The sequence below is a fragment of the Colletotrichum navitas genome (assembly GCF_030913465.1).
Source record: "Colletotrichum navitas strain CBS 125086 chromosome Unknown LY79scaffold_4, whole genome shotgun sequence".
Classification (NCBI taxonomy): Eukaryota; Fungi; Ascomycota; class Sordariomycetes; order Glomerellales; family Glomerellaceae; genus Colletotrichum; species Colletotrichum navitas.
The window spans coordinates 904332-930893 of record NW_026850550.1 but is presented as its reverse complement, the minus strand read 5'-3'; the positions used below and the strand labels follow the sequence as shown (position 1 = coordinate 930893).

The following is a 26562-nucleotide window of genomic DNA, read 5'->3' as shown; positions in this document are numbered from 1 at the left end:
CCTCGGACGAAAGGTAGGATATGCGTGACAATGAATCGAGGGGGAGGGGGCTACAGAGAGACAGCGTTCGTAGAGGGTTGCAGAAGTGTAGAACAGGCAGTCTACTGACGTCCTGGTTGATTGTGTTCAACTGAGCCACCTCGAGGCTCAAATGGTGCGCTTGTGAGAAGGTAGCTCGATGGGGGTGGAACAAGGTAGAAGGTTGGTATTGGGTTAAGTAAAATGCGACAATAAGGTGAAGATCCACGGGGGAGAAGAAAGAAAGGAGACGTGCCCGGGGAGGGCAGTGAAGATTGCTATGCACCAGGAGAGAGCGTGTCGTTCGTGTCGGGTGGCCTGGGGAAGGCGCCGTGAAATGGAAGGCAGCAACGGGAAGAGCTGACCTACGAACGCTTGAGTAGGTTAGGTAGATTAAGATAAGTGGAAAGTACATCCAACTCCTCCTTCCTCGTCTGTTACCAAGAATTATCCTTGACCTCGAGCTGTCGGAGGCAGTTACGCGGCCTGGAAGTGGGCGCCTCACACTTCCGTCACTTTCTACCTTCCTCGCCTATTTCCCTGGCTTTCCCGTGATATCCCTCCGCGTACTGCATCGCGAGGTTTCTACGCCCTTCCTCTTCATGGCATTGCCTCTCCCTTTCTTGCTGTGTGTTTTTTATATTAGTTTCATATACTCCCTCTGCACTGTGAAGGGAAGATATGCAGACCAAGCCAGTCTGGCCAGCAGTCAAGTAAGGCTCGCACAATTGCAAGCCCATTAGGGTTCCTTCGCTCGTACCAAGAAGGTGCAATGTGAAAATCATTTGCATCACTAGGCAACGAGAACATCTCGTTAATCCTAATGGGCTCTAGAGCGGAGTCAGACAAAGTGTCATTATCAAATGAGGTATTGAAAGAGGTCACGGCCAATGCATAAGTATCCGAATTTTCAGGTAGAGCAGTTTGAATACGGACTAGACATGGGCAAATGGCAACTGTCGAGTGTCGTTTGTTTTGGGCAGCTGTCACCCTTTTGCATGAAGTCATTAATTACTAAAGTGCATGGCGACGAGTTTCGCCGGGATGGACAGGGGTCTTACATGTGGGCACATGCATTAGTGGTGCTGAGCCAGCCCAGGCCCACTAAAGAGGCTCATCAGCTGCTGTCACTCCACCAAACCGAGCTAACATGAATGTTGTCTGTCCGCCGACATCACCATTCCGTTTGGCGTAACCTCACCTATCCAACATTAATCCGGCAGGTTTCTGTCTTTACACCACCTTACCTCACCATAACGAGGTCAACACAGTGGCAATAGATCGGTTGCATATGACTTCTTGACTTGATTCTGCTGAAAAATACACCCATATCGAGATCAACGAGCTGCCGAGGATTGTCAAGATCATGGCCCAAGATGCCACGACGTCCGCAGACCTATGATGACTACGGCACAGCCGTCCAACAGGTTTCTCTCCATTATCAGGCACGATCCTCCATATTAATCTCAGAGAGCTGATTTTGACTCCTTCAGATCATCCTGACTTCGTCCGACACGGATTTCCTCGATCAATTGATCCCTGTCCTCAAAGATGCCTCCCACTCCAACCGAACCCCCTCGTTGATGCAAAATCTTGTCAGATATGCCGAGGATAGAGAATCAGATATTGAGAGGATAGGCCTAACGAAGCATGAAGAATTCCTGAGCTCAGTGAACCAACTCCAGGTTGTACGCGAGGGCACTGTCACGCTCACTGCAGAGATCCTGAGGCTGAACCAGTCAATCCAAGCAAGCACAGAGAAGCTTGCCGACCAAAAACAGGCTCTGGTAAATACAAGAGCTGTGAGGCAGAATATTGCCGATGCATCTGACGCCTTGAACGAGTCTCTCAAAATCTTGCATGCTGTCAACCATGCCCACGACCTGATCCGCAAAAAGAAGTACTACGCAGCACTCAAATCCCTCGAGGACTTGCAGAATGAGCATCTGATCCCGACACTTCAGAATAAATATGCCACCCAGCACAAGCTGGCTGATGTGATTCAAAAGTCAATACCGGCGTCGCAGAAAACCATTTCCGAAGCTGTGATGACAGACCTCAATACCTGGCTGTTTCGCATTCGTGAAACCTCGCAGTTCCTCGGTGAGGTTGCCTTCTATCACACCGAACTTAGAAGGGCGAGGCAGAGGGAACGCGTGGAGCGTGATATTTATCTGAACAACTTCAGACTCAACTCGTCTATTGAGCTGGTCTTCGACGAGAGCGAAGAGTTCGACGTGCTTGACAACGAAGAGCTGCAGGTTGACTTTACACCGTTGTTTGAATGCCTGCACATCCACGACGCCTTAGGTCAGAGCGAAAAGTTCCGTGCCGAGTATGCCACTACTCGCCGACAGCAGAAAGACTTGCTATTGCCAAGTACGGTTGGGCTCGTTGCAGATGACGAAACTTCACTCAGTAGTTTGCTCGAAGGCATCGCTGGCTTTGCCATCATCGAAAAAGCAACTATGCGACGTGTTCCTCATCTGCGCTCTGCTGTTGACGTAGGTTCTTTGTCTCCAGATACTTATTTATTGTTGGCGTAGCTGCTAAAACACGACCAGGTGGACGAACTCTGGGATTCAATGTGCCATACGGCCATTACTCTCACCTCGCAGGCGCTAGATGAAGTAAGCAATGCCGAAGTTCTACTCAAGATCAAAGGCGTGATAGCCTTGTTCATACAAACCATGGAGGTAGGGCCTTCCCTATTCCCTGATCACCCTGACGTTGGCTCCTGAAACTGAAGCTCGCCAGAGTTGGGGCTACTCTGTGTCCATGCTCGACAACTTTCTCCTCACCTTATTCGACAAGTACGCCGAGCTTCTCAAGCGCCGGTTTAGCGAAGATTTCCAGGAGGTAAGAGTTTTACATGCCGCTTTTGTGGTGCACCACGTAACTGACAAAACAAGATTGTCTCGACCGACGATTATATGCCCATGGCCATTAATACTCGGGAGGAGTACGAGAAGGTGGTGAATGTTAGTTGGTTTTCTCAAGACAAACCTCTCGAAGAACTCAGGTATAGTTTGTATCCATGTGGCGACGTTAGTCTGATTCTAACGATTATCCAGCTTCCCCTGCGTCTTGCCATTCTCGCAAATGTATCCGCTCTGTTGTATCGATATTCGAAACTTTCTGAACCAGTTTTACTTCTTTTCGGACGACCACTTCCAGCATCCCAATATCATCGACGACACACTCCGCAAGGTAATTGAATTGACGAGCTTAAGAACCGAAATACTCGGCTAACTTGACTACTCGCAGTCGCTAGATGAGCTTTTGATAGAGAAAGTTTGCAAGTCACTTGTTGAAAGATTAAGTTCGCAGTACCTTGGGCAGATTGTACAGATTCTTATCAACCTTGAGCACTTCGAAGCTGCTTGCCAAGAACTTGAGCAGCTTCTAATCAGAGCAAGATCGTCCACGTCGGCTGGCGGCCCTGTCACGCTCGTTGCTACAGAAGAGTTCCGAAACAACAAGAAGACGGCGGAGAAGCGCATCTTCGAACTTGTCAACTCCAAGATTGATGACCTTGTGGACACCGCTGAATATGACTGGTATGTATCGCCAAAGAGGGATAGGCCCGACCGCCAGTTGCAAAACTACACAATCGATACCAGCTGACAACATCGAATAGGATGGCAACCACAACGTCCCCTGATCCAAGTAGTTACATGCAGACCATGACCCGATATCTCTCCAACATCATGAACTCCACACTTCTTGGCTTGCCAAGAGAGATCAAGGAGCTCATATACTTTGACGCTCTTAGCCATGCCGCCAATAAGATCCTTGTGAGTTTTGATATGCAGGCGTCAATGTCCTAGCCACTAATACCTTCTGCAGGCGTTGCCGCTATCCCCTGATGTCAAACACATCAATACCAATGCAGTCGCAGCACTTGCAAAGGATGTGCAGTACCTTACGGAGTTTGTTGATAGTCTCGAGAATGGAGCTATGCTCCGAGAGAACCTTGACGAACTCCAACAAACCATTAATCTCATGCAGTCCGACAACCACGATGAGTTCTTCGACATTTCTATCCGCAACAAAAAATTTGGTCGTGTTGACGCCTTGAATGGACCCATATTGCTGGAGAAGTACGTTCAGACGTGCCGCACTATCCGAAGTCAAGTACTGACCAACATGCAGGCTCACTTCTAATGCCCAGGGCCCTACCCGCAGCGCTCCTCTTGCCAACTTTTCGTCTCGGTTTGGTATGATGAAGTAAGGCATATCTGCTTCGCAACAGCTATTGTATGGGTGTGATCATTTGTGAGGCGTTCAGTGAGGGACATGGCTCCAACGTCACTATATTTCAAAGCTCACTACAGCCCAAAAAATCATTTGCATTTTTTCTCACGGACGTGATCGGACTGGTCACTATTTAGACCAGACTCTTTACTCTGTACCCGGCCACTGCCATCTGGAGCACTTCATCCTCGGCCACTGGTCGATCTGACCGATACCGTTACATCATGATAGCTCTTGTCGCTAGTAATGCCTTCAACGCCGCGACGCCAGACCCAAATGGAAACAATATTCGTGCCTCTTCTCTTTAGCCTTGGCAGTCAAGGAGAGAAAGACATTCAGTTTATGCACCTTGCAACTGAGCAATCTTACTCAAATTCCTCGGTGGACATGGGCGCCTAGGGGCAAGTTAATCGATCAGCGCAAGACACCCATGGCCTGGATCTACTCACCTGCTGGGGCTGCATCCCTCCGTATCCATACATGCCCTCGATCTCGCCATACATGGGTTGTTGAGCTTGACCGTAAGCAGCTGAAGGACCTGGCTGTACTTGACCTGGGTACATGTTGGGGTTCTGCCGGTAGTCCTGATCGGGGCCAAGGGCATGGCCGGCAAGGCCATAGTCGGTCGCGGCCATTGGATGGGAGGAGGAAGAGTGGTTAGCACCTTGTTGCAGGGAGCCGTGCTGACCCGGCATCTGAGAATTGGTTTGGGCCGGGACGCCTTGGGGAGCAGGGGCGGCTTGGCCGGCAGTCCTTTTAGCGTGGGACGAGGCCTCTTCTCGAGGAACGATGTCGATGAGGAAATCAAACATATCGGACTTGGCTAGCGCAGACGCGATATCAGACCGCTGCAGAGTTCTTCGCTTATTCTCCTCGGCGTGAATCCAGGCGCGCATGGTGAGCTCGGTGATGAAGATGTCGCAGCCCTTGGCGAAGAGGATGGGCGCTTCGGCGGAGATCATCTTGACTTCTGGGTCAGCTTTCATAACCTTCTTTATGCGGGCCAACGGTAGTTGATGCAGCTTGTAATCGTGGTTGTCACTCTCTAAGTGGTTGATGGTCTGTTGCCAATAGGTTGTCAGGATGTCCTTGTACTGTCCGGTCAAACCCTGATGAACCTGTTTTTATGAAAGCGCGTCAGCTAGTCGGGTCTTCGTGTCGCTATGGGGACCAGGCAAGATACGCACGTTGGCCCATGGACCAGTGTAGAGTTCGGCAGGGGCGAAGCCTTGGGCGGAAAGCTATGTACGGACATGGTCAGTCGCGACGGTTGAATCAGTGAAAGCAAGCCGTTGTGGCGGTCGATCAAGAACAATAACGAGGCGAGAGAATACGAACCGCAGCGCTCGCACCTAGGTGATGGGAGTAAACGTTAGTATAGTGTCAACATGATGAAAGTAACTAGAGGAAGCGCGTGCAGCGCACGCGCTACGCGCTACGCCGGAGATGACAGGGAAGTAGAGCGCTGTTTCTCAATTCTTTGCTTACCGTAATGGCCGCCATGAGTTGTATCGTACACAGGCTGGGGACGGCCCTGCTGAGCATGGGAGCCAGACTGATTCTGAGGATCCATCGCGATTTGTTTGACGGAGTTGCGCGCGTCGTGATTGCAAGCAGCCAAGTTCGATTAAGACAAAGTAGCGTAACGTGAGGCGCGCCGCAAGTGTTGATCAAAGCTGTGATGAGGTAAGGGGAAGGTCCCTCTCAATCAGGTTGGTTAATGGGCGAGTTGGGTTTCGTGAGATGTCGCGAACGAAACGTTGCGTGGGGTCGGCGCAATGGTGTTTGCGCGAGCAAGGAACGGTGTTTGCTCTGTAGAAATACCTAGCTTTTCAGCTATAGGTACCCGACCACCAAATGTGGGGATTTTGGCTGAGCTCACTAGTACCGTAGACACTCGCGTGATTGGGACAAAGCTAAGGAATCCGCTAACGGCAAGGAGTATCGCGGGCCGCTGTAAGGAGTATAGTGTGCTGGCAAAAACAGGGATCTGTATATGTCTATTTTCTTACGTAACGGTTGTATTGCTACTAACAGCGGGCTGGCTAGTGGGAAACAGAGGGTGGAAAGGGTGACCGCCTTCTACGTTAGGACTAGTGTCGCCGATATCTGCTAGCTGTCATAGGATATTGGCTAGCTATATCTGGCTAGCGGGCTTCCTAGCTTTGTCCCAATCTCGCGAGTGTCTACGGTACCTCAAGGTACCTAACGCCGCGTGATTGTCCAACAGTGTAGATTTAGCAGCAGGGGGTATGTACCCGTGCTTACCTACCTCGAGATCACTTTCGGCTCCTTTCCCTATGTGGTAGCTGAAGCTTGGCAGCAACAAATCCAGGTACTGCCAAAGCCCAAACCGATTGCGCCATGGTGGTCTGCGACAGACAGTAGCAATTCTAAGGTTATGCAACCTGAGAAGCAGAACTGATGCGATTGTGGACTTATTCGCCGACAATACGTGGCGTTGGACACCTCGTAGAAGACAATCCAGGCTCGAATGCCATCCCATCTGTCAGCAACCACGATAGCAGTGTATACGACCGGAATGGCGACCAGGCACACTAGCCAGTCAGCGCCGGCCAGGTACCTACCTAGGCAGTATATCTTTGAGTACCTATTACTTTCGCTGCGGCAGACCCTAGCGTAGCTGCAGCCTATCTAAGTACGGCTCCAGTACTTGTCTACTGAACACCTTCGACACGGGCTTCTGTGGTTGGGCAGCTATTGAAGGGTTCGCCAGCCAGCCTCTTGGAAACCTGACCGCCTTGTTTGCACCGAGTTTGTGATGCATTTTCCTGACAGGGGTCGGTTTGCTCATATCATACGTTGAAGGCGCAAATGATCAGTCAAGGGGCTGAGAGAGTCACAAGTGTGAAGCAGTCACGTATTCGTTCACACTCCGCACCATGCAGCAAGGTGACGTGGCGGGGGGATGAAAGCTCACGATGTAACTCCAAGATTCTAAACCGTTGCCAAGTACTACGGCTTTGCCTGTCCCTCCGTAAGACATGCTGCCTTGAGGTTGGAGGTTGGTTGATTGAGGGCAGTCATTGTTCGACCAGCCACAGAACAGAGCCACGGCATGTACTCCGTACACCCTTGCTTTACAGAGAGTGCCTTACCTAATACCATATAATACACCTCTGGTGGTTCTCTCTGGGAGAATAGTTCGTAGGGGGGTATTCCAGCTTCGGGGGGGGTATCCGTTGTGGGGCCGAAAAGTTCGGGGGGGGTAAAGTAGCTAGGGTTAGGGTTATCAGGCTTATTTAGGCTTAGCTTAGAGTGTGAGAAGTGCAAGAGCTTGAGCATATGCTAAGCATATACTAAGTATATACTAATAAATATAGTGTCTACCCTCTATAAATATAAAGGACTTAGTTAGAAGACTTAGGTCTAAGTCCTCTATAGTTGTAGAAGGTAAGTACTATATTTTAGAGTATATACTCAGCATATGCTCAGCATATCCCTCTAAATATAGTGACTAGCCTCTATAACTATAGTAGACTTAGACCTAAGTCTTCTAACTAAGTTCTCTATATTTATAGAAGGTAGACACTATATTTATTAGTATATACTTAGTATATGCTCAGCATATGCTCAGTATGCTTTAGTTAGTTTTTTTTAATCCACACGGTGCTTAGGGCTTTACCCCCCCCCCCTGAACTTTTCGGCCCCACAACGGATACCCCCCCCCCGAAGCTGCAATACCCCCCTACCAACTAGGCACCCGTTCTCTCTCTCCCACTTTTTTTTTCTTCTTCCCCCCCCTGCAGCGTTCCTCGTCCCCATCCTAACTCCAAGTCGCCCCGCCCCACTTGCAGTTTAAGAAAGGGGGGGAAAAAAAATCCCAAACGCTCGCGTCTACTTTTCTGCTTTCCGTCTTTGGCTGCCTCTACTCGACCTCGAGTTTCCCTTCAATCTCCACCGTTCAGTCGTACGTCACCGCTATGCCAGAGCTGTGCGATGGACATCTTGATGAACTCTTGAAAGAAGCGGCAAGCCGCCTAGCGACTAAACAGTCGTCACTGCCGAAGGATTGCAGCTTGATCGCCGTCGCGGCCTTGCCTGTCGATCCGACTACTGAATCAAAGGCACTGCTCAAAGCACAAGACTCAAGAAGCATTTCGCTTCGTGATCCTAGGCCAGCGGAGGAAAAAGTACGTTTGCGCTCATTATTTGTTTTCTCCCCTCTCTGTCTCCTGATGAGAAGCAAATCCCTGCTTAATCTCCTTGATGTGATGACAGCGCCCGTCTTGGGTTGCTGCACCACGCCAAAATGATCTTTTATTTTCATAGTTACTCTGACTGAGAACCCCTCACTTGGCCCTTTTCAATCCATACTGTGGCCGGAAACGCTTGCTAATAATAAGATATAGGCACACGGTGATGCTGGCCCCGGCTGGTTTGGGATCCCTAAGACGGACCCTAACGACCCCGACCTGAAGCGGGATCTGCAGATTCTTCACATGAGAGGAACTGCCATTGATCCCAAGCGGCACTACAAGAAGGAGTCGCTCAAGGCCAGGATACCGCGTTACGCCCATGTTGGACGTATCGTTGAGGGCCCTACCGAATTCCACAGCGCTCGTTTGACGCGAAAGGAACGAAAACAGACGCTGGTAGACGAACTTTTGAGCGCCGAAAAGGCGTCGGGCAAGTTCAGATCCAAGTACGAGGACATCCAAGTGAAGAAGGCGAGCGGCAGAAAGGCACACTACAAGAAGTTGATAGAGCGACGCCGGCGCAACCGTCATTAGGCAGAACGATTAGACAATTCCCTATTCTCTAATGCGCCGCATGGTTGCACTACCGCGTAATTTTAGTCATGTTGGTTTTCCTAGGTGAACCCGTTGCTAGCCATAATATTGCGCCTACTTGCTGGGGAGAAACCCGGACAAGTTCCATCTTGCGGGCCACTCTTCTGCTGCAGTTCCTCGGAATAGAGAAGAAAAGATAGGGAAATAGAGCAAGGGCTTCACGTGGAATAATAAACTTACTGCTTATACACAGTAGAAAGGAGATCAGTGGCTTCAAAAATATAATAAATATGTATGAAACCTGTAATATAATGTACATGTATAGCAAGTGGCGCATTATAGTAAGTAGTATATATCCTTATTAAATAAAAAACTCTCTTTTTTAAACTATTTATTAAAAAATAAGCTCTTAACTAAAAAAGATCTAGTTTCTTTTTATTATTTAATAGTAAAAATAAGGCTTTAGGAACTAAGACTATAGAAATTACTATCTGACTTAACCCTTATATTTAAAGCTTATCTTTTGTCTAGAGGCTATATAAGAGATATAGATACTAGTACTATTTTCTAAAGGTAAAGTTTTATTATTATATAATAAAAGAAACTATAAGTCATATTTTTAATTAAGAATTTTCTTTTTAATAAATAGTTTAAAAGAGAGAGTTTTTACTTAATAAGAACATGTGCTGCTTACTATAATATGCTGCTTGCTATGATGTGCTATTTGCTATGCATGTATGCTATATACGAGTCTTCTTCTTTTGTGAATATATTCTTTTACTTGAATTACTTATGGGGACCTCTAGATTTTACGGACTTGGGTGTGATCCTCAACCTCTGTGCACGAGTGTTACTCCAACGGCAACGCCGCCCTGCCACGGATTCGAGAACGATGCGCGTGCCATCTTTACTACGACCGACGTCCCGCTTCCTTGCGCGGCCAGCGCCACGGGTATGTTGATGTTTTTGTCTTTCCTTTTTTGTCTTCTTTCCGACAAGAAGTTGTGGGCAAGACGACTGGGTTCGCAAGCTAACCGTCCAACTTTATTCCTTGCAGGCCATTACCCAGAGACAGTCATGGATCCGTTGCCTCGCCACAGAGACGAAGCCGGCCACCCTGGATAGGCATGAGGCCGTGTAAGGACCAAACTCGATCTTTTGTAGAAATCTCGCGCGTAGTGTGTATGTTTTGCTAACCATCGCAATTGTAGGGGACATGTCCTTGCCAAAAGCAAGGAAGGCGGTCCGCGATACCCTCGAAGCGTACAAGCCCTCTACCTCCAGCCACTCCGGCGCGAGGCCGATTACGGTATTCCGTCATGCGATCTTCAGCTACGCTCATACAGCTTGAGGAACCTCGAATTCTTTGCCGACTTTGCCCTCCGGGCAGCGTACTACTTGAAGCTCCCAGCCTTCGGTCCCGTGCCGCTGCCCCGAATCACCGAGCGATGGACAGTTCCCCGGAGTAGTTTCATCTTCAAGAAGTCACAGGAGAACTTTGAGCGTGTCACGCTGCGTCGTCTCGTCCAGATCCGCGACGGGAACCCGGAGACGGTACAACTGTGGCTGGCATTTCTGCAAAAACACGCGTACTATGGCATCGGCATGAAGGCCAATGTCTGGGATTTTGACAAATTAGGTATGTGTTATTTTGATTCGCGCATAGCTTGGCCTCTGATTTACCCAGGCGCTGACATTACATCTCCTAGGTGTTGGCAAGACAATGGACACAACGGATGAAGGCACGGCCAAAGCTATCGAGACCAAATGGAGCCATCTTGGTCAGAACCGGGACCTGAATACAGTTGAGAAGGTGGAAGAATTTTTAGCCAAGGTGAGGTTCGACGTCGACAGCGGCAAGTTGGCCGAAGGTGAGCGGCGGTTCGTCGAGGGGCAGTGGAAACGGGAGGTGGCCCTGAAGAGGAAGGCGGCGACAACGGTAGAGTCAGCGTCTTCCGAAGGAATTGGAAGGACTTCAGAGTGACGAATGCTTCCTACGCGATTGTCGACCTATCGGGAGGGAGAAGGAGCTGTAGAATACGACATGAGATCGGTACTCAGTCAACCTTGTATTACGTATCTAGAATGGGCTTCATGCGCCCTATGTAAATCTTAGCAGAGGGAAATGGTTACCCGGGTGGAAGTGCGATCTAGAAGCAATGCATCTGTACCAGTGTTACCCGATTTCCGCTCGAGACCCTTTAGGTGAGACGGGGGGATATTTTTGCGCCCCGCTATAGCAATACGTTTCAGTAAGTCAACTGTGCACTCGCTAATACTTTTGGCCATTGGCAAGGTCGATCCATTTGCGTCGTCGACGACATCGGGTCATGCAGACTCATGGAGCTATGAAGAGCATCTTCCGAGCTTCATATAGTCATCAGGGTTGTCTATCTCTCTAAGACGACATTGTCGCAGCCAGGGTCAGATCCGTCACCGGCCACTAAAGGTGAGCACATTGGCAGAGCCCTTCTGGAGACATCAGCTCACCACATCGTCAGATCTTTGGCCCAGACAATACCGGTCTTCGACTACCACGGCGAGTGTATTTCACCATGTGGCGGCGCACGAGACCGGTAGCACGCCAACTTCGAACCTTGGATTGGCGGCGTGCCGCATCAACTGGAAAGCGAAAGGTCATCTTCTCGGGTATCCAGCCTACAGGAATACCGCATTTGGGCAACTATGCTGGCGCTATCCGGCAATGGGTGCAGCTCCAAAGCGAGCCGGCTGATCATTGCAGGCTTATTTATTCCGTCGTTGACCTGCATGCCATTACCGTGCCTCAACAAGCGAAGCAATTGAGGCAGTGGAAGAGAGAGACACTGGCTGCGTTGTTGGCCACCGGTATCAATCCTGAACGCTCGACCTTGTTTTATCAATCATCTGTATGATACTGCCCCAACCTTGCTATAGGCGTTATTTCTCTTTCATTGCACTCCCAAGGAATCCTGCGCATGCAATCAGAAGTCGCTTGGTTGTTATTTTGTCATTTTTATCTTAGTCGTTGAAAAGCTCCATGCTTACAACTCGACTGCAGGTTCCGTCACACTCAGAACTCATGTGGATCCTGAGCTGCACAGCCTCTATGGGTTACTTGTCTCGTATGACGCAGTGGAAGGTCAGTTGAGTTATCACATGGCGCTTGTTCACCTGTTCCCTCGCTAACCAAAGCCCCAACCTCTGCAGAGCAAGTTGTCGCTCTCTTCTGACGCCACCATTCTCGATGAAAGTGCCAAGGGTTCATTGAAGCTCGGCTTGTTTTCGTATCCGGTTTTACAGGCCGCAGATATCCTCGTTCATCGGTTCGTGACCCTTTATCCGACTATCGACACTTCCCTTTGTTTATATCTGAGTGCTGTGGTAGACATTAGTGACTTGGCCTTCTGACCCTTTTCCCAGTGCTACACACGTTCCCGTGGGTGATGACCAGAGGCAACACCTTGAGTTTGCTCGCGAATGTGTAACCAACTTCAACCATCACTTTGGCCCGCACCTCGTGCTACCAAAAACTATCACATGTTAGTCAATCCTTCCATATTTTGTTGCCAGGAATTGATTGCCTAACCAGACACAGCTACTGCCCGACGAGTTATGTCACTTCAGCAACCCAATCAGAAGATGTCCAAATCAGCCAATGACCCAAGGTCGCGCATCCTCATAATTGACACGCCCGAGGAGATTCACAACAAAATCATGAGTGCGCGGACAGACTCTTCGAACTATGTTTCCTATGATCCGACCAACCGGCCAGGGGTATCGAATTTAGTGGAAATTCTATCTCTCTTCGATAGCCAGGGAAGAACCCCGTGCCAGCTTGTTGAAACCCTCTCCCAGGCATCTCTTAAAGACCTCAAGCGGATCGTCTCTGCAGCTGTCGTCCAAGGGCTTAATGGAATTCGTGCGCGCTACTTTGAACTCTTGTCGGCAGACGAGGGGAAATATCTCGACGCCGTCGAGGCACAAGGGGCAAAAAGGGCCCGCCTTAGCGCAGAGGAAACTATGACCATTGTACGAGAAGCAACTGGACTGTGAAAGCCAATCCCTGCGGGTTTTCGGCGTTTTTCTTCTTCGGTGTGTTCTGGGAGACGAATGTCAACACAACTACTTCCTGGCATAGAATAACGATGATAGATCATGTAAGATTGTGTAGAAAAGTATCCCATGCCAGTAGACGCCCCAAACCGACGCCTGCAAGTCATCGATGATGGTTTATCATGGATCTTCCGTTGCATTGTGCGACGCTCCGAGCTTCAAGGTCCCCCTATAGACTCAAACACCCTTTTCCTAGACTCTTCGCATCGGCCTCAGGAAGCATAAGCAAACTTAGACCCTCGTGCAGCAAGCCAGAAATCTCGTACGACCTGGTTGGTTCCTCTTGAACCCCTGAGGCTACATGCCAGAATCAACATTGGCGTTACATGCTCTACATGTGGCTGGGTCAACTCACTTGATAATCTTCCTGACAAAAAGAGCCTTCTCGTCATCAGAAAGTTGTTGGCCGGGGAATGACGAATCATACAGAGCTTGCTCGAGCCATACACGGGCTTTGGCATGATGGTTAACCATCTTCTTTAGAGGCTCGCTGAGCCTATCTAACTCGCTCCTCGAGGCATTACCACCAATATTTCGGATGATCGACCGAGCGAGTAATGGGCCAAGCTGAGTAATGGCATGATCTATCGTTTCTCGTACCCCTTGATCCGTGGGCTTCAGCGTCATGAATGTTGCCTGCGCACCCCATTAGCAAGTTATCAAGGATAATACTCTAGGTCGAGCAACAGACCCAGAAATCAGCGGCTGCCGCTTTCGGTAGTGGTTCGCGCCCATCTAACACCCGCAAAGCGTACATGAAGAAGAATTCGGCGAGCGGAAGGTAGTCGGGATGAAAGAGGACAGCGGGCTCCCGTGACGTTAAGCGATTTGTGAATTCGATGCCATTCTGTGCGAGTTCTGTATCATTGTCCGGTTCTGTAAAGCCAAGCCAACTGAGTTAGCAGTGCATCTAGGTGCAACAAGAATCATCTTACCTGGCAGTTGCTGAAGTAGACCTATGACCCATCCGAGAAGCTTAGCCCTAGTTTCGTCGACTGCGCCTCGTTTTACGTTTCTCAGAGAGCTGAGAAGAGAGCAAGCTGTGCTCACGAATAAGCCGATTCGAGGTGTTTGAGACGTCTGTTGGATGAGATAGTCACAGACAAGTCGGGGAGGAAAGACAAATGGGCCACCCTCATATTCGGAAAACCCTGTTCGGAAGATATTGCAAATACTCTCAGCCACTTCGCCGCTCTGTGGAAATGAGCTTTGCAGCTGGGCAACCAGGGACAGAATCCCTGATTGTAACTGGTCAAGCCTTGAATCCTGGTTGGTCGGCGAGAAGTCTTTTTCTTTCTCCAGGTCGCATGGTACATCTCCCGGTACCTGGAAGCCTTTGCCGATGCTAATCAGACATCTCAACGCCTTCAAGGCCATGTGAAGAGGGAGCTCGGACGGTTCGGTCAACGTTGAGCAACGGTGAATGTCCAGAGAACCTGCCGTTGCATCAGGCGGGAGCCTGGGCAAAGACAGTAACTGCACAGACTTGCGAGCATCATGCTGAACGAAGGAAAGGAGAGCCTCAAGGTGATCAAATTTTGAGTTTCCGTCCTGGACAGCCTGTATGACAGCGGCAATAGCCCCCATGATTCTTTCACAGGCTAGGCAATCAAGCTGGCTCTGCGTGGCGATGGTCTGATACTGACTCAGAAATGCACTTACCTCGGATGCCAAAATAGTCCGAGATGAGAAACAAAGTCGTTGAATCGATCTTGCCGCAGGCCCAGCCAATACAGGATCGGCTAGGACAGAAAAGAGCAAGTTAAGCGCAGCTGGAAGGCTTTGCGTCTCGCGCTCAAAGTAGTCCGCATATTTTTCAATCAAAGATATGCACGTCTGACGTGTGCGGCCGGGTATCGAGTCACTCGATGTCTGTAATATATTGAACAAGGGCGAAGAGAAGAGAGCGCTGAGTGTCTTGTCGCACCTCGGATCGCCCGTCACACAGTCGGCCAGAGATCCCAAGCAGAAGGCTGCAGCTTCAAGATTTGACCATGAATTGGATGATACCGACTGAAGAGTTAGGTTTCCGAATGTCGAAATCAATGATGGCCCCGTCACAGTGAATGTCGATTGGAGAAGGTCAGCGACGTCCTTTCTTGCGTCTCCAAATCCTGCACGTTCGGCCGAGTCCCAGCTAGCAATAACACTAGGAGGTGGGTAAGCGATCCGTTGCCAGACTGTCGATACAGCCTCCAAGACGTGAGATGTAGCCGTTGGTACCCAGGTCTTGGAATCTTCGTCCTCTGAATAGATACTGTCCGTCAATGTCTCCACATAGGTGGACCAAAACTCTAGAGCAGGGACGAATATCTTGTCGTCGCTGACGGGGTATCCTTGAGCAGAAAGCAGGCCGCGCAGGTGTCCGAGAAAGCGTGAGGACCGGCCATCGACACCATGAATTAGAGCCTCAACCTTGGAATCGCCAAGAGCAATCATAAGCTGCCCGAACTGAACAGAGTCGAAGTCAAAGTCTCCCCCAATAAGGCGTTGATAGCGTTCGCGAGACCACTGCGTCTCGAAGAGAGAAAAGAGAGACTCGTAATGGTCTTCCGTCAGAAACCCGGAGTAATTGGACAAGATATCTGAAAGCAGCTCCACGGCTGGTTCGTACAGTTCGTCCTTGGCCAACGACGCAATGGTTGGTTGTATTAGGACACGGAGAGAACCAATAAGCTCGTCGCTATGAGTTGACATCCTCTGAGAAAACCATATCCACGACTATGTCAAGTGAACAAATGCTCCTGGTGAAAGATTCAATTGGTGCGAGGAGGCCTTACCTGCAAGCAAGTTATGGAGTCTTTCTGAGTGTCATGGCTTGTTGAATCCACAGGCACCTGACGTGAGAAACCATGAGACATCAATGCCAAAACGTCTGGAACGTTGCGCGTAAGGGTCTCGTATAAGCCCATGCTACAAGCTAGTCAGTAGGGACGAGGATTAGAAAGAGTATCGCATGTTTCAAGCACACGTACTGCTTTGCTGAGTTCATTTCTATCTTGGCTGCTTCGTCTACCAGTGACCCTGAGAACCACAGTGCGGCCTGGAGCTTTCGAGAATGAAGTGTTTCTAGAACATAAGACATGTCAATGGATCCTTCGACCCTTTCCTGAGGTAAAGCACTCCCCTCTGACAGAGAACAGCAAAGATGGCGGATACAGAACTCCCACTGTGCAGGGAAGCACAGAAAAAAGGTGACCAAAGCCGAGGATAGCTTTCTGATGACCATGGCCCCAGAGCCGTCGTCCAGCGATTTGACAAACCAGCCGACCAGATTCTGTCGAAGTTCTAAAGCATCGCCACTTGACAGAGATGGACTGTGTTCAACGTCAGCCTATGGAAGGTGGACATATAACAGGAAAAAACCGCACCTCTCGGTATTCAACTTGACGATCAGTGTGAGGGCACCAAAAAACTTAACCTTGTCATCTGCATGGCCCAGGAGATCTCGGGCAATCCACCAGCCGGATGGGGCTCTTTGCATGCGATGGAGTGTATCTTGAATTCGGGCGATAGTCTCAGGGTGTGCCGGTTGATAAAGGGCCAAGACCAACTATACGCTGTCAGCCAGAGTGCCGGTAAGAGCCGTAGATGAGCTGAGTGGCTTACGGCCTCAGCCTCTTGGATGGTCGATGGCAGTGGGTTATCCATCGTGGTAGATATATGTGCTCGTCCTCAGCCTGTCAAGACTGCTGGCATAATAGACCTGTGGAAGATAAAACTACGCGGACGAAGGCCTGCTATCGTGAGGGCTCCTGGGCAGGTTCAAGCGAGCTTCAGCGTAGAAGGTGATCCAAGTCAGGAAAATACGATATGGGGAAGTAAGGCACACAGAGGCCGGAGAACAGAGGCCGGAGAACAGAGACCAAAAGGAGAGAGGCCCGTCTGTTGGGAAACAGAACGAAAACAAGGAGCAGTAATTGCAACTTTGTCGTGCCTGACGGTTTCTTGGAGACTCAACCCGTTGTTTGTTGAAAATGATGAGTGATGACCATATGTGAAAATGCAGTTATGCAACAAAAGGATCGAGAGCATGGGGCTTGAGGCACAGCTGCTTGCTGACGATGCATGGAGGCGAATGGAGATTACAGAGAAGGAAGAGGGGCGATATTCTACCTAGGTACCCAGCTAAAGCATACCTAGGTAACTACGTTTACCTGCAGTACCTGTCAATGCCATGCGAAACAGTGGGTGCGGGGCCTGCAGGCACTGGATCCAATTGGGAAGGAGTAGTCGTTTGTCTTGATTTGCAGCAGATAGATTGAATCGAGCAGGTGCAAAGTGCCAGTTGCAACTGCTACGCTGCTCTTGTAAATTCAGGTGATGTTATGACAGCTTCCCAGCGTTGGCTGAAGAGGTTTCATTTGTGAAATCATGTTGAAGTAGACGTCCAGTTTGCTGTCAAGATGCAAAAAGCACACACTGAATGACTGACTGACTGGTGGTACCTTGGTGACGTTCCTACCGATGTACGGAGTACCGACCTTCGAGTGGGCTGAGGCAAGGCCTTTTGCAGACAGCTCCCTGTAGGTAGGTAGATACCTAGCTAGATAGGTAGTGCACACCTCTGCAGGGTAGCTGTGACAGCACGATGGCAGGAGCTACCCCCCACCAGCAGTCGCCCACATAACTTATTGTTCATATTATGTTCTGTCACTGCCCTGTTGCTGCCTGTCAGGTCACCCCCGCCAAATGCAAGTTAAGCCATCTGTGGTATTTAGTCGGCGTTCCCATTGCAAAGCGATCGCGCTCATATTACCTTTCGCCGCCATTTCCTTCCGCCTCTCTCTCATGCTCTGGAGCAGTCTTCGTCCTACCTTCAGCATCGCCTGCCGGCCCGGTTTCGCATATCCAGCGATAAAAACCCCGTTATCATCAGCTCTGCCATTCGTCGGATTTCAGATTTTGTCACCTATTGGCTTAGGCCGTCGAGCAGTTCACCAAATCCCAGCCGTCAATATGGAGCGAATTGATACAACCGGCCGTCTCTCAAGGCTCAGAGAGTTAATGAAGGAGCGCAACGTTGACGTCTACGGTATGAACGCACCACTACATTCAATCTGAGGCGCGAGGATGCGGCACAGGTACTGACTTTTCGGGCCCCTCTTACACAGTCATCCCATCCGAAGACTCCCACGCCTCCGAATACATTGCTGGCTGTGATGCCCGGCGCGAATTTATTTCTGGCTTCAGTGGCTCCGCTGGATGCGCTGTTGTCACTCTGGGCAAGGCAGCTCTGGCCACTGATGGCAGATACTTCAATCAGGCCTCCAAACAGCTCGACCAGAACTGGTTATTGCTGAAGCAGGGTTTACAAGACGTTCCTACCTGGCAAGAGTGGGCTGCCGAGCAATCCGCCGGTGGCAAGGTAGTTGGTGTGGACCCTGAGCTCATCACGGGCTCAATTGCAAAGAAGCTCACGGAGAAGGTAAAACGATCTGGAGGGTCTGATCTGGTACCTCTGGACGAGAACTTGGTAGACCTTGTGTGGGCCGAAGCCCGCCCGGCTCGTCCCAAGAACCCCATCAAGGTGCTGCCGGAGAAATTCAGCGGCAAGGATGTCAAAACCAAGCTCAAAGAGCTGAGACAAGAATTGGACAGGAAGAACTCACGGGCTTTTGTTGTGTCCATGCTGGACGAGATTGCCTGGCTTTTCAACCTTCGCGGCGATGATATCCCTTACAACCCCGTTTTCTTTTCGTATGCCATCATTACATCCGACTCAGCAACCTTGTACGTGGACGCCTCGAAGTTGGGCGAGGAAACACACGCCTACCTCACAGACAATGATGTCTCTGTGAAGCCTTACGAGACCATATTCGAATCCATCAACACTCTGCGGTCTTCTGACAAATTGAGCCAGGCGACTTCCGGGGCGTCTTCTAAGAGATTCATGATCTCAACCAAGGCTTCATGGGCCTTGAAGCGCTCCCTTGGCGGAGATGGTCAGGTTGATGAGGTTCGCAGCCCCATCGGAGACTCTAAGGCTGTCAAGAACAAGACCGAAATGGCTGGCATGAGGGCTTGCCACATTCGAGACGGATCTGCCTTGATCGAATACTTTGCCTGGCTGGAAGATCAGTTGGTCGCGAAAAAGGTAAAGTTGGACGAAGTCCAGGCGGCCGACAAATTGGAGCAGCTTCGGTCGAAACAAAAGGACTATGTGGGGTTGTCCTTCGATACCATCTCTTCAACTGGTGCAAAGTAAGCAGACTTTCCATGACCTGAATCCCCCATTTCTTTCGTCCCTTGGATGCTTATACGAGAGCAACGGTTACTGACATTTCTCTCAAGTGCTGCTGTGATTCATTACAAGCCTGAACGTGGCGCATGCTCGATTATTGACCCTACCGCCATCTATTTGTGTGACTCCGGAGCTCAGTATCTCGATGGAACTACTGACACAACGAGAACGCTCCACTTTGGACAGCCGACCGAGGCCGAGAAGCTGGCTTACACTCTGGTTCTCAAGGGAAATATTGCATTGGATACTGCCATCTTCCCAAAGGGTACGACAGGCTTCGCAATCGACTGTTTGGCTCGTCAGCATCTATGGGTAAGTGGCGATGCCCAAAGCAAAGTTGATTCACTCAAATGGCTAACATGGCTTACTTTGCAGAAAGAAGGTCTGGACTACCGGCATGGAACAGGTCACGGCGTTGGATCATACCTCAACGTACACGAGGGCCCTGTTGGCATCGGTACCCGCGTCCAATTCGCCGAGGTCGCCCTAGCGCCAGGCAACGTTCTGTCGATTGAGCCGGGCTTCTATGAGGATGGATCATACGGCATTCGAATCGAGAATGTGGCCATGGTGACTGAAGTCAAAACAAAGCATTCCTTTGGCGACAAGCCCTACCTAGGATTCGAGCACGTCACTATGGTCCCATACTGCCGAAACCTAATCGAACCCAGCCTGTTGACGGCTGAAGAGAAGGCATGGCTTAATGCCCACCACGCAGATATTCTCCAGAAGACCAAAGGATACTTTCAGGATGATCCTCTGACTCTGACATGGCTAACCCGGGAGACTCAGCCTTTCTAGGAAATGAAGCTCAGAACCGGACGAAGGCGGCAAGAGTGAAGGTGGCAGCAAAAGATAAACGGAACACAACATTGTGGAATGGTCTTGTCAAAACGGCCTTATTCAGTCGTTCCTTAGCGCCCAAAAGACGCGGTAAATCCAATCCATGTCGGTGTGCGAGCTGCGAGTTAGAGGTCAGCATTTGATGCGACGTGCAATATCAAAGAGGTTGGCTTCGAAGGAGGTAGTAAATACATAAAAGATAAACATGGCCAAGCCAGTGAGCAGGACCAGCGTGTGTGACAAAAAGCCTACCAGAAGGCCAGCGCTGAATCCTGCACCTCTGTTAGCAAAACATCTTACGTCGGCTGAGCAATTGTGTGATGGTCAATATACCAGACAAGGTACCGCTTGAGAGCTGCCTCATAGCATCGGGGCTCAAACCACCAAAGGAGCGACTCTGGGCGCGAGGTGTTGGTGACGCAGACGATGTGAGATGCGAGTTGAAATAGTTGTGATTTTGTCGGCAATGCAGTGAGTAAGCGACACAGATGCCACTTCCGACGGGCCATACCAAACGCCGGCCAGCCAGTCGAGCAGAGAGAAGCCCGCTCATGGTGTCTAGGAGTCGATGCGATGGGATCGTCTTAAGAAAGTCGAGTGAGTGATTTGCCGCCTGAGTTTTGGAGTTGCTGTTCCTATGTACAAGTAGAGGCGCCGAGTGTGCACATAGAAGACGTATTGATTTGAGGTTGATCCACGTCTGGACGGTGCGTTGTGCAGGACGTCCCCGATATATCTCGTCCTGAGGGTGGATAGGTATTAATTAGTACAAACTGGGAGGTAGTGGGTAGGTATGTAGGTGTACCTTGCGTCTCACTGACGTAGGGGGCTCGGTTACAGCAGCAGGTACAGAGGTGTTTAGTAAGGTACCCATTCAATGATGTACACTATCCCCAAGTGAGCCATAAATTCGTGGATAGGTATCCAATATGCCATGCCATGCCATGTCTTGGAGCTCGACTGCCTTCCTGAAAGGAACACTGCTACCTACTACCTGATGCTGCACTACAGGGTAACAACACGCACCCTTCCCTTGGCGACATGACAGCGAGTATACAGCGGGACATCTCATCCACGTATCCAGTTATCTATCACGCTCCATTTTTCATCGTACACAGGTCTTGTGTATATCTAGCCGTGTCATAGGCGCCTCTTCCAATTGAACTTGAATAGAAAAAAGACAAAAAATGGGGGAGGAACAATGGGGACAACAAACCCCAGACTCCCGACAAAACCACTGCCGCAAATGACTTGGGTATTCGTACAATAATAAAAGGAGAGATATTGGCAATCACGCGAATCGTCTTGCCGGGTTGTTGTGCCATATCTAGTGACCTCAGCCTAGCCCACCCCAGACGCCCCGAATGCGCCTTGCGAGCTGAATATCTTTTTGCATTATTGTTACTCTCTTAGCATGAATAGCGCAGAGGTTGGTGTCTTCGAAAAGGTGTACCAAGAAAGCCTCCGCAGCTTCTTGGAGTGCCTGTATCGCTTGCGATTGCCATCGCATTGCTTCGCCTCGGGGCCTCACCGACTCGGCAATTTCGCGTACCTGTAAGCAAGTTGGTATGGTTGGTCAATTGGGCGATAAGAAGAGATATTACGGGCAACGTACAAGGCGAGAGAATGGAAGTTGACGCAGCAGAAGCTGAGTGCCACTTTGGTACTTTCGGATCTCCCTGAGAGCAACTGTACCAGGCTTGTAGCGTCGCTTTCCTCGGTTCGGAATAGGGTCACCGGCTATAAAGTAGTCAGAGGCATGCCTTGGCAATTTGGAGTTGAGGGCACCAGAAGTCTTGCGTTGCACGTCGCTCTGACGGGATTTCCGATGCAAAGCGCCTGACTGTCTCTTGTTGGGGGCCATTATGCGAAAGAGAGAGGGAAAGAGAGCTTTCGGCGTCGTGACCTCTAGTCGCAATGGAATGAGGCTTGCGCTGGCTTGAGGGCGGCGAAGGAGCGGGAATGCTATGCTGCGATAACGGGATGTGGGAGAAGCGGACGAAAATAAAGAAGGTGATGGCGGTAGAGACAGAAAAAGATATTTCGATTGAGCTTCGTCTTTGCAACAATGCCGTATAGTCAGACGCCGACTTAAACGTTGGTTGCCGACAGTGTTGGTGACATGAGTGCAGTGTTAAACTGCATGCGCGAGGGTGAAGGGGGCGTGTCTAAACCGAATTGGCGATTTGCCAGCCCCGCGATTTTCCCTGGTTACGACAGGGGTTATGCGCGACGGGCGCGTTTTCGCGCGTGCTGCACGCGATGTACTAATTTAGGAGACAGTGTTAGAAATGATGTGTGCATCAAAATCACCGTGTGGCTGATGAAGTATGGCGGGTGTGCGCCGACGATGTCTCCTCCCATCCCTACACGGTCATCGGTCGCCAGCTATCTTTGAACAGGTACGTACCGACCAAAAGCACGGTTGGTACCTTATCGATTGTGGTGTTCCAACCGTCATCTGCAGATGCCACTTTCAGGCCGGCAGCAAGTCCATCGTACTAGGGCCATCTCTTACCATACATACCTCGTTCGTCTTTTGGGCATTCGAATCAAGATTTAGCGCCAGCAGAACGTTTACGTACCTTCACCTTCCGACTCCCATCCGTTCGCGTCATAATCCGCCGGTTGGCTGTCTTTCGAGCTACCCTGTCCAGAAGCCAACATCACGGACGTCTTGTTCCCACATCTCGCAATATCCATTTTTGTGTGGCAATACCTCTTCTGCACACCGCGGACCTGCACTGCTTCTCCGTGTCACGATTGCTGGGCGATGAGCGCAACTGCCTCGCCTCCTGCTTTGTACCTTTGAACACCAGTCAGACCAACCCGCCGCACAGCATGGATCAGATGATGGGTGACGGGGGCCGGTTCCCCCTTGAGACGTGGTTTTGGGAAATGCCCATATGTACTCGATGGTGGACGACAGCCACAGTCCTCACCAGCGCACTCGTCCAGTGTCAAATGGTCACCCCATTCCAGCTATTCTACAGCTTTCGTGCTGTCTTTGCCAAGTCACAAGTTCGTCCTTCACTTCGTACTTCCGATCCCCCCGCTTCCCCTCTTCTACCAAACGACAGCCATTTTACATTCACCTCCGTTGGAAGAGAGATTAAGACTAACAATTCTTGATATCTACTGTAGTACTGGCGTCTTCTGACCACCTTTTTGTACTTCGGCCCTTTTTCGCTTGACCTGTTGTTCCACGTATATTTTCTCCAACGCTATGCCCGTCTTCTCGAAGAGTCCTCCGGCCGCTCTCCAGCCCACTTCTCGTGGTTGCTTGTCTACTCGATGACAAGTCTACTGCTTCTCTCGCCGTTGGTATCGATGCCCTTTCTCGGCCACCCTCTGTCATCTACTCTTGTCTACATCTGGTCGCGACGCAACCCCGACACGAGACTGAGCTTTCTAGGCCTGCTAGTCTTCACCGCTCCTTACCTTCCTTGGGTTCTCATGGCTTTCAGCCTTATTCTGCATGGCTCTATTCCTAAAGATGAGATTATGGGTGTTGTCATCGGGCACGTCTGGTATTTCTTCTCCGATGTGTATCCACCCTTGCACAATGGCTCACGCCCATTTGATCCCCCAACTTGGTGGAGACGGCTTTTCGAGCGGCGACCGACGGAGGAAACGACAGACGGGATTAACAACGAGATCGTTGTCGCTGGTGGTCCAGAACTCGCTGCCGACGTCCGATGAGAGAGTCTTACCATTCGGGCCTTCTGAGGGGTATATGTACGCACGAAAACCGGTGGGGAAATCAACATTGGCATGGTTTCGGCGTTTAGGTCACCAATGTCGCGATTCTGCGGCTCTTCATTTGCATCAATATCATCTTCGACAAAGCGCCTAGCCTAGATGTGCCTTGAAATGTGGGTAGAATGGACTGGGTTCCGATAGAATGTTGCTAAGCTCAATCTACTACGCGCGCGCTCAATCAATCGTCTTTGCAGAAACGCGTGCGTGGCTCACTTTTGCCCCTCCCAAATGGTAGTCTCTCAAGGCTACTGCAAGCCCTTGTGATTCCAATAGGGGCTCGATACCTACAGTACCGGCCCAAAAGTCTTGTTACAGCAAAAAGAACACCCAATCAAGCAATTAGGATCCCACCGTGTGACCCATATTCATAAGGGATTTACACAACATTATCATAATAACCGGATTGTTTAGCCTTGGTTTATGTGAGACAAGCATCACGTGACCCTTATAACTGTCGCAAGACTTTTGAGCTGGTATTGTATGTACCTAGATAGATACCTATGTCAGCGGGCCATACCGCACTCTGAATAGGTACTCAGATCTTTGGCGCCGCGATCGGCAGATGTAAAGGGGGATCGGTGCGGAGCCGACGCGGCTAAGCGCACGTGCTGATGAGCAAGCCGCTGAAGAATGGACAGCGTGACAGCCTGGGTATACACTATGACCCCACATGTAAAGCCAATAGCGTCATCTCAAAACTATCCGACAGTAGCCCCTCAATCACGCTTTCGATATTCTCGTCCATTGCGCATCAGAGCAAGAGCAAGCATAGGCACACCGTTTAATCAAACGAGTTCAACCCCGTGAAAAGGTTCAGCTGGTCGGTTGTCCCAGTTTTTCTTTCCTTCGGGGGAGGGCGCTGCAACAACTGACAAATCACGCTCTTCCAGTCATATACCCCCTGGCGCTTGCGAAAGACAGCCACAATTCGATATGAAGGCCTATTGGTATGATAACCTCGATGTAAGTACTAATAGGAGAGGCTGATGGTACATCCGCTCGACCGTCTTTTTCAGTCCCTGACGATGCCTCCTTTGCTGACTTCTCGTGAAACAACAGGGTGACCAGCGCCTGGCTCACGACTCGGGCAAAGAAGTTACCGTCGACGAGTTGAAGAAATTTGGAGTCGTTTACCACCGAATCTCCGATATTCATGGCGTTGATAAACTTGCAGCTGAACGTGGGTACAGGAACAGGGATGAGATCATCGTTTCACCGGAGAAGATGGGCGACGTCTATGAGGAAAAGGTCAAGTCGTTCTTCCACGAGCACCTCCACGAGGACGAGGAGATTCGCTTTGTACGCGATGGGCATGGTTACTTCGACGTGAGGAGCGCCGATGACGCATGGGTTCGCATCCGCGTTGAAAAGGCAGGTGTCGCCCATCGGAATCTGGCGCAGGTGGGCTAACCATAGGCAGGACGATCTGATTATCTTGCCCGCTGGCATTTACCACCGGTTCACTACCGATGAATCCAACGTGAGGCAGCACCTAGAAAGTTTCATTTCCTAAGGTGCTCTGCTGACTGCAAACAGTACATTAAAGCCATGAGGCTCTTCAAAGACGAGCCCAAGTGGACCCCCTTAAACAGAACTACGGATTTGGATGTGAACCCGCACAGGAAGGAATACGTGCAGGAGTACCTCCAAGGCAAATTTTCTGCTTGATTAACGCTACGCCAGAGGGGCCTCCTTGCAGAAGATGGAATGCAGTGGTCAAACGCTTGGAATCTCAATGCTCTACACCTATGTCACTGTCCATTTTCTCATTCGTTCATGATGTACCTCATGTAATTGAGATGACTCTGGGGCGTATATAGTGGTTCAACCCCCCCCCCCCCCCCCCCCCCCAAAAAAAAAAAAAAAAAAGGAATCCGGTGTATAAGAAGGGTATCTAAATTACTCATTAGTTTTGGCACTCACATCATGGCATGCAGTCAGATATACCGAAAGTACCATGGGGGCCGACCACTATGCGAATGTCCAAGCATGTCCTATATAAGAGTCTGCAGCGAAACCCATGAGCCTGTGAACAGTTCTGTATGACTACCAAGCATCCTGCTGGGACTGCTGCCATGTAGTAGCGCTTCTTCTCTGTTGAATTTCATTGCGCGTCGCCATCACCATGGCTGAGTTTTGGGTACTTTTTATGGACATTAATAGAAACAAGCTCAGTCCAACTTGCTTCACCCCTCTTCTAACAGTGTATGCCGATATGCTATTATCCGTATGTTGAGTGCTACATAGGCAATACCCCGTTTTATGTGGGTTGTGGGTATATAACTAGGTAGCTACTGTACTAGCGGCAAACATGGAAAGGTACGTATACAGGCTGCCAGCTCAGGGTTCATAGCACAGGTTATTTCAAACCCATATTGTTATTACTTGAGTCTTCGACATCCACAGAATCAGTTTAAGTTACGAGTTCAATAACCGCAAATATACGCCGTAAAACGACGTCAATTTGCCATTAAGCCATTCGATCTGGCAGCTTCGCGCTTCACGCTGCCCACCTGCAACATGAGCGACTACATACAATCTTTGGCAGCTTAACACAATCAGCTTCTCGTCTATTTCCTCAGAGGTGAC

General features: G+C 50.1%; 12 protein-coding genes across 12 annotated transcripts; 7 read left to right on the top strand and 5 right to left on the bottom strand.

Annotated features, from left to right (window-relative positions):
* Nucleotides 1-40: 40 nt before the first annotated feature.
* LY79DRAFT_538308 (uncharacterized protein) lies at nucleotides 41-994 on the bottom strand. Its single transcript, XM_060556727.1, has one exon. It carries the CDS (start codon nucleotides 807-809, stop codon nucleotides 531-533), a length of 279 nt encoding a protein of 92 aa, XP_060419490.1. The 5' UTR covers nucleotides 810-994; the 3' UTR covers nucleotides 41-530.
* Nucleotides 995-1394: 400 nt separating this feature from the next.
* Nucleotides 1395-4252, top strand: LY79DRAFT_505862 (exocyst complex subunit Sec15-like-domain-containing protein; the record flags this gene model as incomplete). Its single annotated transcript, XM_060553667.1, has 10 exons — nucleotides 1395-1445; nucleotides 1512-2522; nucleotides 2583-2714; nucleotides 2776-2877; nucleotides 2931-3040; nucleotides 3093-3228; nucleotides 3286-3578; nucleotides 3659-3815; nucleotides 3868-4121; nucleotides 4174-4252. 10 exons carry the CDS (start codon nucleotides 1395-1397, stop codon nucleotides 4250-4252), a joined length of 2325 nt encoding a protein of 774 aa, XP_060419489.1.
* Nucleotides 4253-4640: 388 nt separating this feature from the next.
* LY79DRAFT_665936 (histone-like transcription factor and archaeal histone) lies at nucleotides 4641-5848 on the bottom strand (the record flags this gene model as incomplete). The annotated part of the gene is made up of 5 exons (XM_060563140.1): nucleotides 4641-4670; nucleotides 4725-5393; nucleotides 5463-5516; nucleotides 5614-5627; nucleotides 5764-5848. 5 exons carry the CDS (start codon nucleotides 5846-5848, stop codon nucleotides 4641-4643), a joined length of 852 nt encoding a protein of 283 aa, XP_060419488.1.
* A 2147-nt stretch (nucleotides 5849-7995) lies between these two features.
* On the top strand, nucleotides 7996-9385 carry LY79DRAFT_538290 (Fcf2 pre-rRNA processing-domain-containing protein). Its single transcript, XM_060556725.1, has 2 exons — nucleotides 7996-8429; nucleotides 8649-9385. Exons 1-2 carry the CDS (start codon nucleotides 8220-8222, stop codon nucleotides 9027-9029), a joined length of 591 nt encoding a protein of 196 aa, XP_060419487.1. The 5' UTR covers nucleotides 7996-8219; the 3' UTR covers nucleotides 9030-9385.
* Nucleotides 9386-9864: 479 nt separating this feature from the next.
* On the top strand, nucleotides 9865-11212 carry LY79DRAFT_538288 (ribosomal protein S10p/S20e). The gene is made up of 4 exons (XM_060556724.1): nucleotides 9865-9981; nucleotides 10087-10166; nucleotides 10241-10668; nucleotides 10739-11212. Exons 1-4 carry the CDS (start codon nucleotides 9922-9924, stop codon nucleotides 11011-11013), a joined length of 843 nt encoding a protein of 280 aa, XP_060419486.1. The 5' UTR covers nucleotides 9865-9921; the 3' UTR covers nucleotides 11014-11212.
* A 372-nt stretch (nucleotides 11213-11584) lies between these two features.
* On the top strand, nucleotides 11585-13064 carry LY79DRAFT_586767 (tryptophanyl-tRNA synthetase; the record flags this gene model as incomplete). Its single annotated transcript, XM_060560689.1, has 5 exons — nucleotides 11585-11917; nucleotides 12070-12150; nucleotides 12219-12334; nucleotides 12432-12550; nucleotides 12607-13064. 5 exons carry the CDS (start codon nucleotides 11585-11587, stop codon nucleotides 13062-13064), a joined length of 1107 nt encoding a protein of 368 aa, XP_060419485.1.
* Nucleotides 13065-13336: 272 nt separating this feature from the next.
* LY79DRAFT_505660 (armadillo-type protein) lies at nucleotides 13337-16775 on the bottom strand (the record flags this gene model as incomplete). Its single annotated transcript, XM_060553644.1, has 8 exons — nucleotides 13337-13421; nucleotides 13480-13760; nucleotides 13816-14000; nucleotides 14060-15845; nucleotides 15905-16037; nucleotides 16100-16441; nucleotides 16496-16677; nucleotides 16734-16775. 8 exons carry the CDS (start codon nucleotides 16773-16775, stop codon nucleotides 13337-13339), a joined length of 3036 nt encoding a protein of 1011 aa, XP_060419484.1.
* Nucleotides 16776-18083: 1308 nt separating this feature from the next.
* On the top strand, nucleotides 18084-20169 carry LY79DRAFT_505913 (metallopeptidase family M24; the record flags this gene model as incomplete). Its single annotated transcript, XM_060553673.1, has 4 exons — nucleotides 18084-18159; nucleotides 18239-19328; nucleotides 19419-19680; nucleotides 19744-20169. The coding sequence occupies 4 exons, from the start codon at nucleotides 18084-18086 to the stop codon at nucleotides 20167-20169; spliced, it is 1854 nt and encodes a 617-aa protein (XP_060419483.1).
* Nucleotides 19845-21316, bottom strand: LY79DRAFT_257235 (uncharacterized protein). The gene is made up of 4 exons (XM_060551900.1): nucleotides 21017-21316; nucleotides 20545-20953; nucleotides 20464-20483; nucleotides 19845-20329 (listed from the first exon to the last, which is right to left on the bottom strand). Exons 1-4 carry the CDS (start codon nucleotides 21083-21085, stop codon nucleotides 20180-20182), a joined length of 648 nt encoding a protein of 215 aa, XP_060419482.1. The 5' UTR covers nucleotides 21086-21316; the 3' UTR covers nucleotides 19845-20179.
* On the bottom strand, nucleotides 21317-22188 carry LY79DRAFT_257234 (histone H3-like centromeric protein cse-4). Its single transcript, XM_060551899.1, has 3 exons — nucleotides 22012-22188; nucleotides 21827-21951; nucleotides 21317-21763 (listed from the first exon to the last, which is right to left on the bottom strand). The coding sequence occupies exons 1-3, from the start codon at nucleotides 22073-22075 to the stop codon at nucleotides 21548-21550; spliced, it is 405 nt and encodes a 134-aa protein (XP_060419481.1). The 5' UTR covers nucleotides 22076-22188; the 3' UTR covers nucleotides 21317-21547.
* Nucleotides 22189-22589: 401 nt separating this feature from the next.
* On the top strand, nucleotides 22590-23913 carry LY79DRAFT_689393 (Der1-like family protein; the record flags this gene model as incomplete). The annotated part of the gene is made up of 2 exons (XM_060564712.1): nucleotides 22590-23232; nucleotides 23356-23913. Exons 1-2 carry the CDS (start codon nucleotides 23053-23055, stop codon nucleotides 23911-23913), a joined length of 738 nt encoding a protein of 245 aa, XP_060419480.1. The 5' UTR covers nucleotides 22590-23052.
* A 740-nt stretch (nucleotides 23914-24653) lies between these two features.
* LY79DRAFT_538266 (uncharacterized protein) lies at nucleotides 24654-25813 on the top strand. The gene is made up of 5 exons (XM_060556723.1): nucleotides 24654-24793; nucleotides 24864-24936; nucleotides 25033-25344; nucleotides 25394-25453; nucleotides 25510-25813. Exons 2-5 carry the CDS (start codon nucleotides 24907-24909, stop codon nucleotides 25639-25641), a joined length of 534 nt encoding a protein of 177 aa, XP_060419479.1. The 5' UTR covers nucleotides 24654-24793; nucleotides 24864-24906; the 3' UTR covers nucleotides 25642-25813.
* The last annotated feature ends 749 nt before the right edge of the window (nucleotides 25814-26562 follow it).

Bases quoted from the DNA above. Each gene is read 5' to 3' on its own strand.
- LY79DRAFT_538308 (XM_060556727.1), bottom strand. From the start codon at position 809: ATGCAAATGATTTTCACATTGCACCTTCTTGGTACGAGCGAAGGAACC.
- LY79DRAFT_538266 (XM_060556723.1), top strand. From the start codon at position 24,907: ATGAAGGCCTATTGGTATGATAACCTCGAT. The intron at 24,937-25,032 runs GTAAGTACTAAT...GTGAAACAACAG, and splicing joins ATTGGTATGATAACCTCGAT to GGTGACCAGCGCCTGGCTCA. The intron at 25,345-25,393 runs GCAGGTGTCGCC...AACCATAGGCAG, and splicing joins TTCGCATCCGCGTTGAAAAG to GACGATCTGATTATCTTGCC.
- LY79DRAFT_257234 (XM_060551899.1), bottom strand. From the start codon at position 22,075: ATGGCCCCCAACAAGAGACAGTCAGGCGCTTTGCATCGGAAATCCCGT. The intron at 21,952-22,011 runs GCAAGACTTCTG...ACTACTTTATAG, and splicing joins CCGTCAGAGCGACGTGCAAC to CCGGTGACCCTATTCCGAAC. The intron at 21,764-21,826 runs GTACGTTGCCCG...ACTTGCTTACAG, and splicing joins AACTTCCATTCTCTCGCCTT to GTACGCGAAATTGCCGAGTC.
- LY79DRAFT_538288 (XM_060556724.1), top strand. From the start codon at position 9,922: ATGCGCGTGCCATCTTTACTACGACCGACGTCCCGCTTCCTTGCGCGG. The intron at 9,982-10,086 runs GTATGTTGATGT...TATTCCTTGCAG, and splicing joins TTGCGCGGCCAGCGCCACGG to GCCATTACCCAGAGACAGTC. The intron at 10,167-10,240 runs GTAAGGACCAAA...TCGCAATTGTAG, and splicing joins CTGGATAGGCATGAGGCCGT to GGGACATGTCCTTGCCAAAA.
- LY79DRAFT_538290 (XM_060556725.1), top strand. From the start codon at position 8,220: ATGCCAGAGCTGTGCGATGGACATCTTGATGAACTCTTGAAAGAAGCG. The intron at 8,430-8,648 runs GTACGTTTGCGC...AATAAGATATAG, and splicing joins CTAGGCCAGCGGAGGAAAAA to GCACACGGTGATGCTGGCCC.
- LY79DRAFT_257235 (XM_060551900.1), bottom strand. From the start codon at position 21,085: ATGGGTACCTTACTAAACACCTCTGTACCTGCTGCTGTAACCGAGCCC. The intron at 20,484-20,544 runs GTATATTGACCA...ACAGAGGTGCAG, and splicing joins CTCAAGCGGTACCTTGTCTG to GATTCAGCGCTGGCCTTCTG. The intron at 20,330-20,463 runs GTAGGCTTTTTG...TCTAACTCGCAG, and splicing joins GATTCAGCGCTGGCCTTCTG to CTCGCACACCGACATGGATT.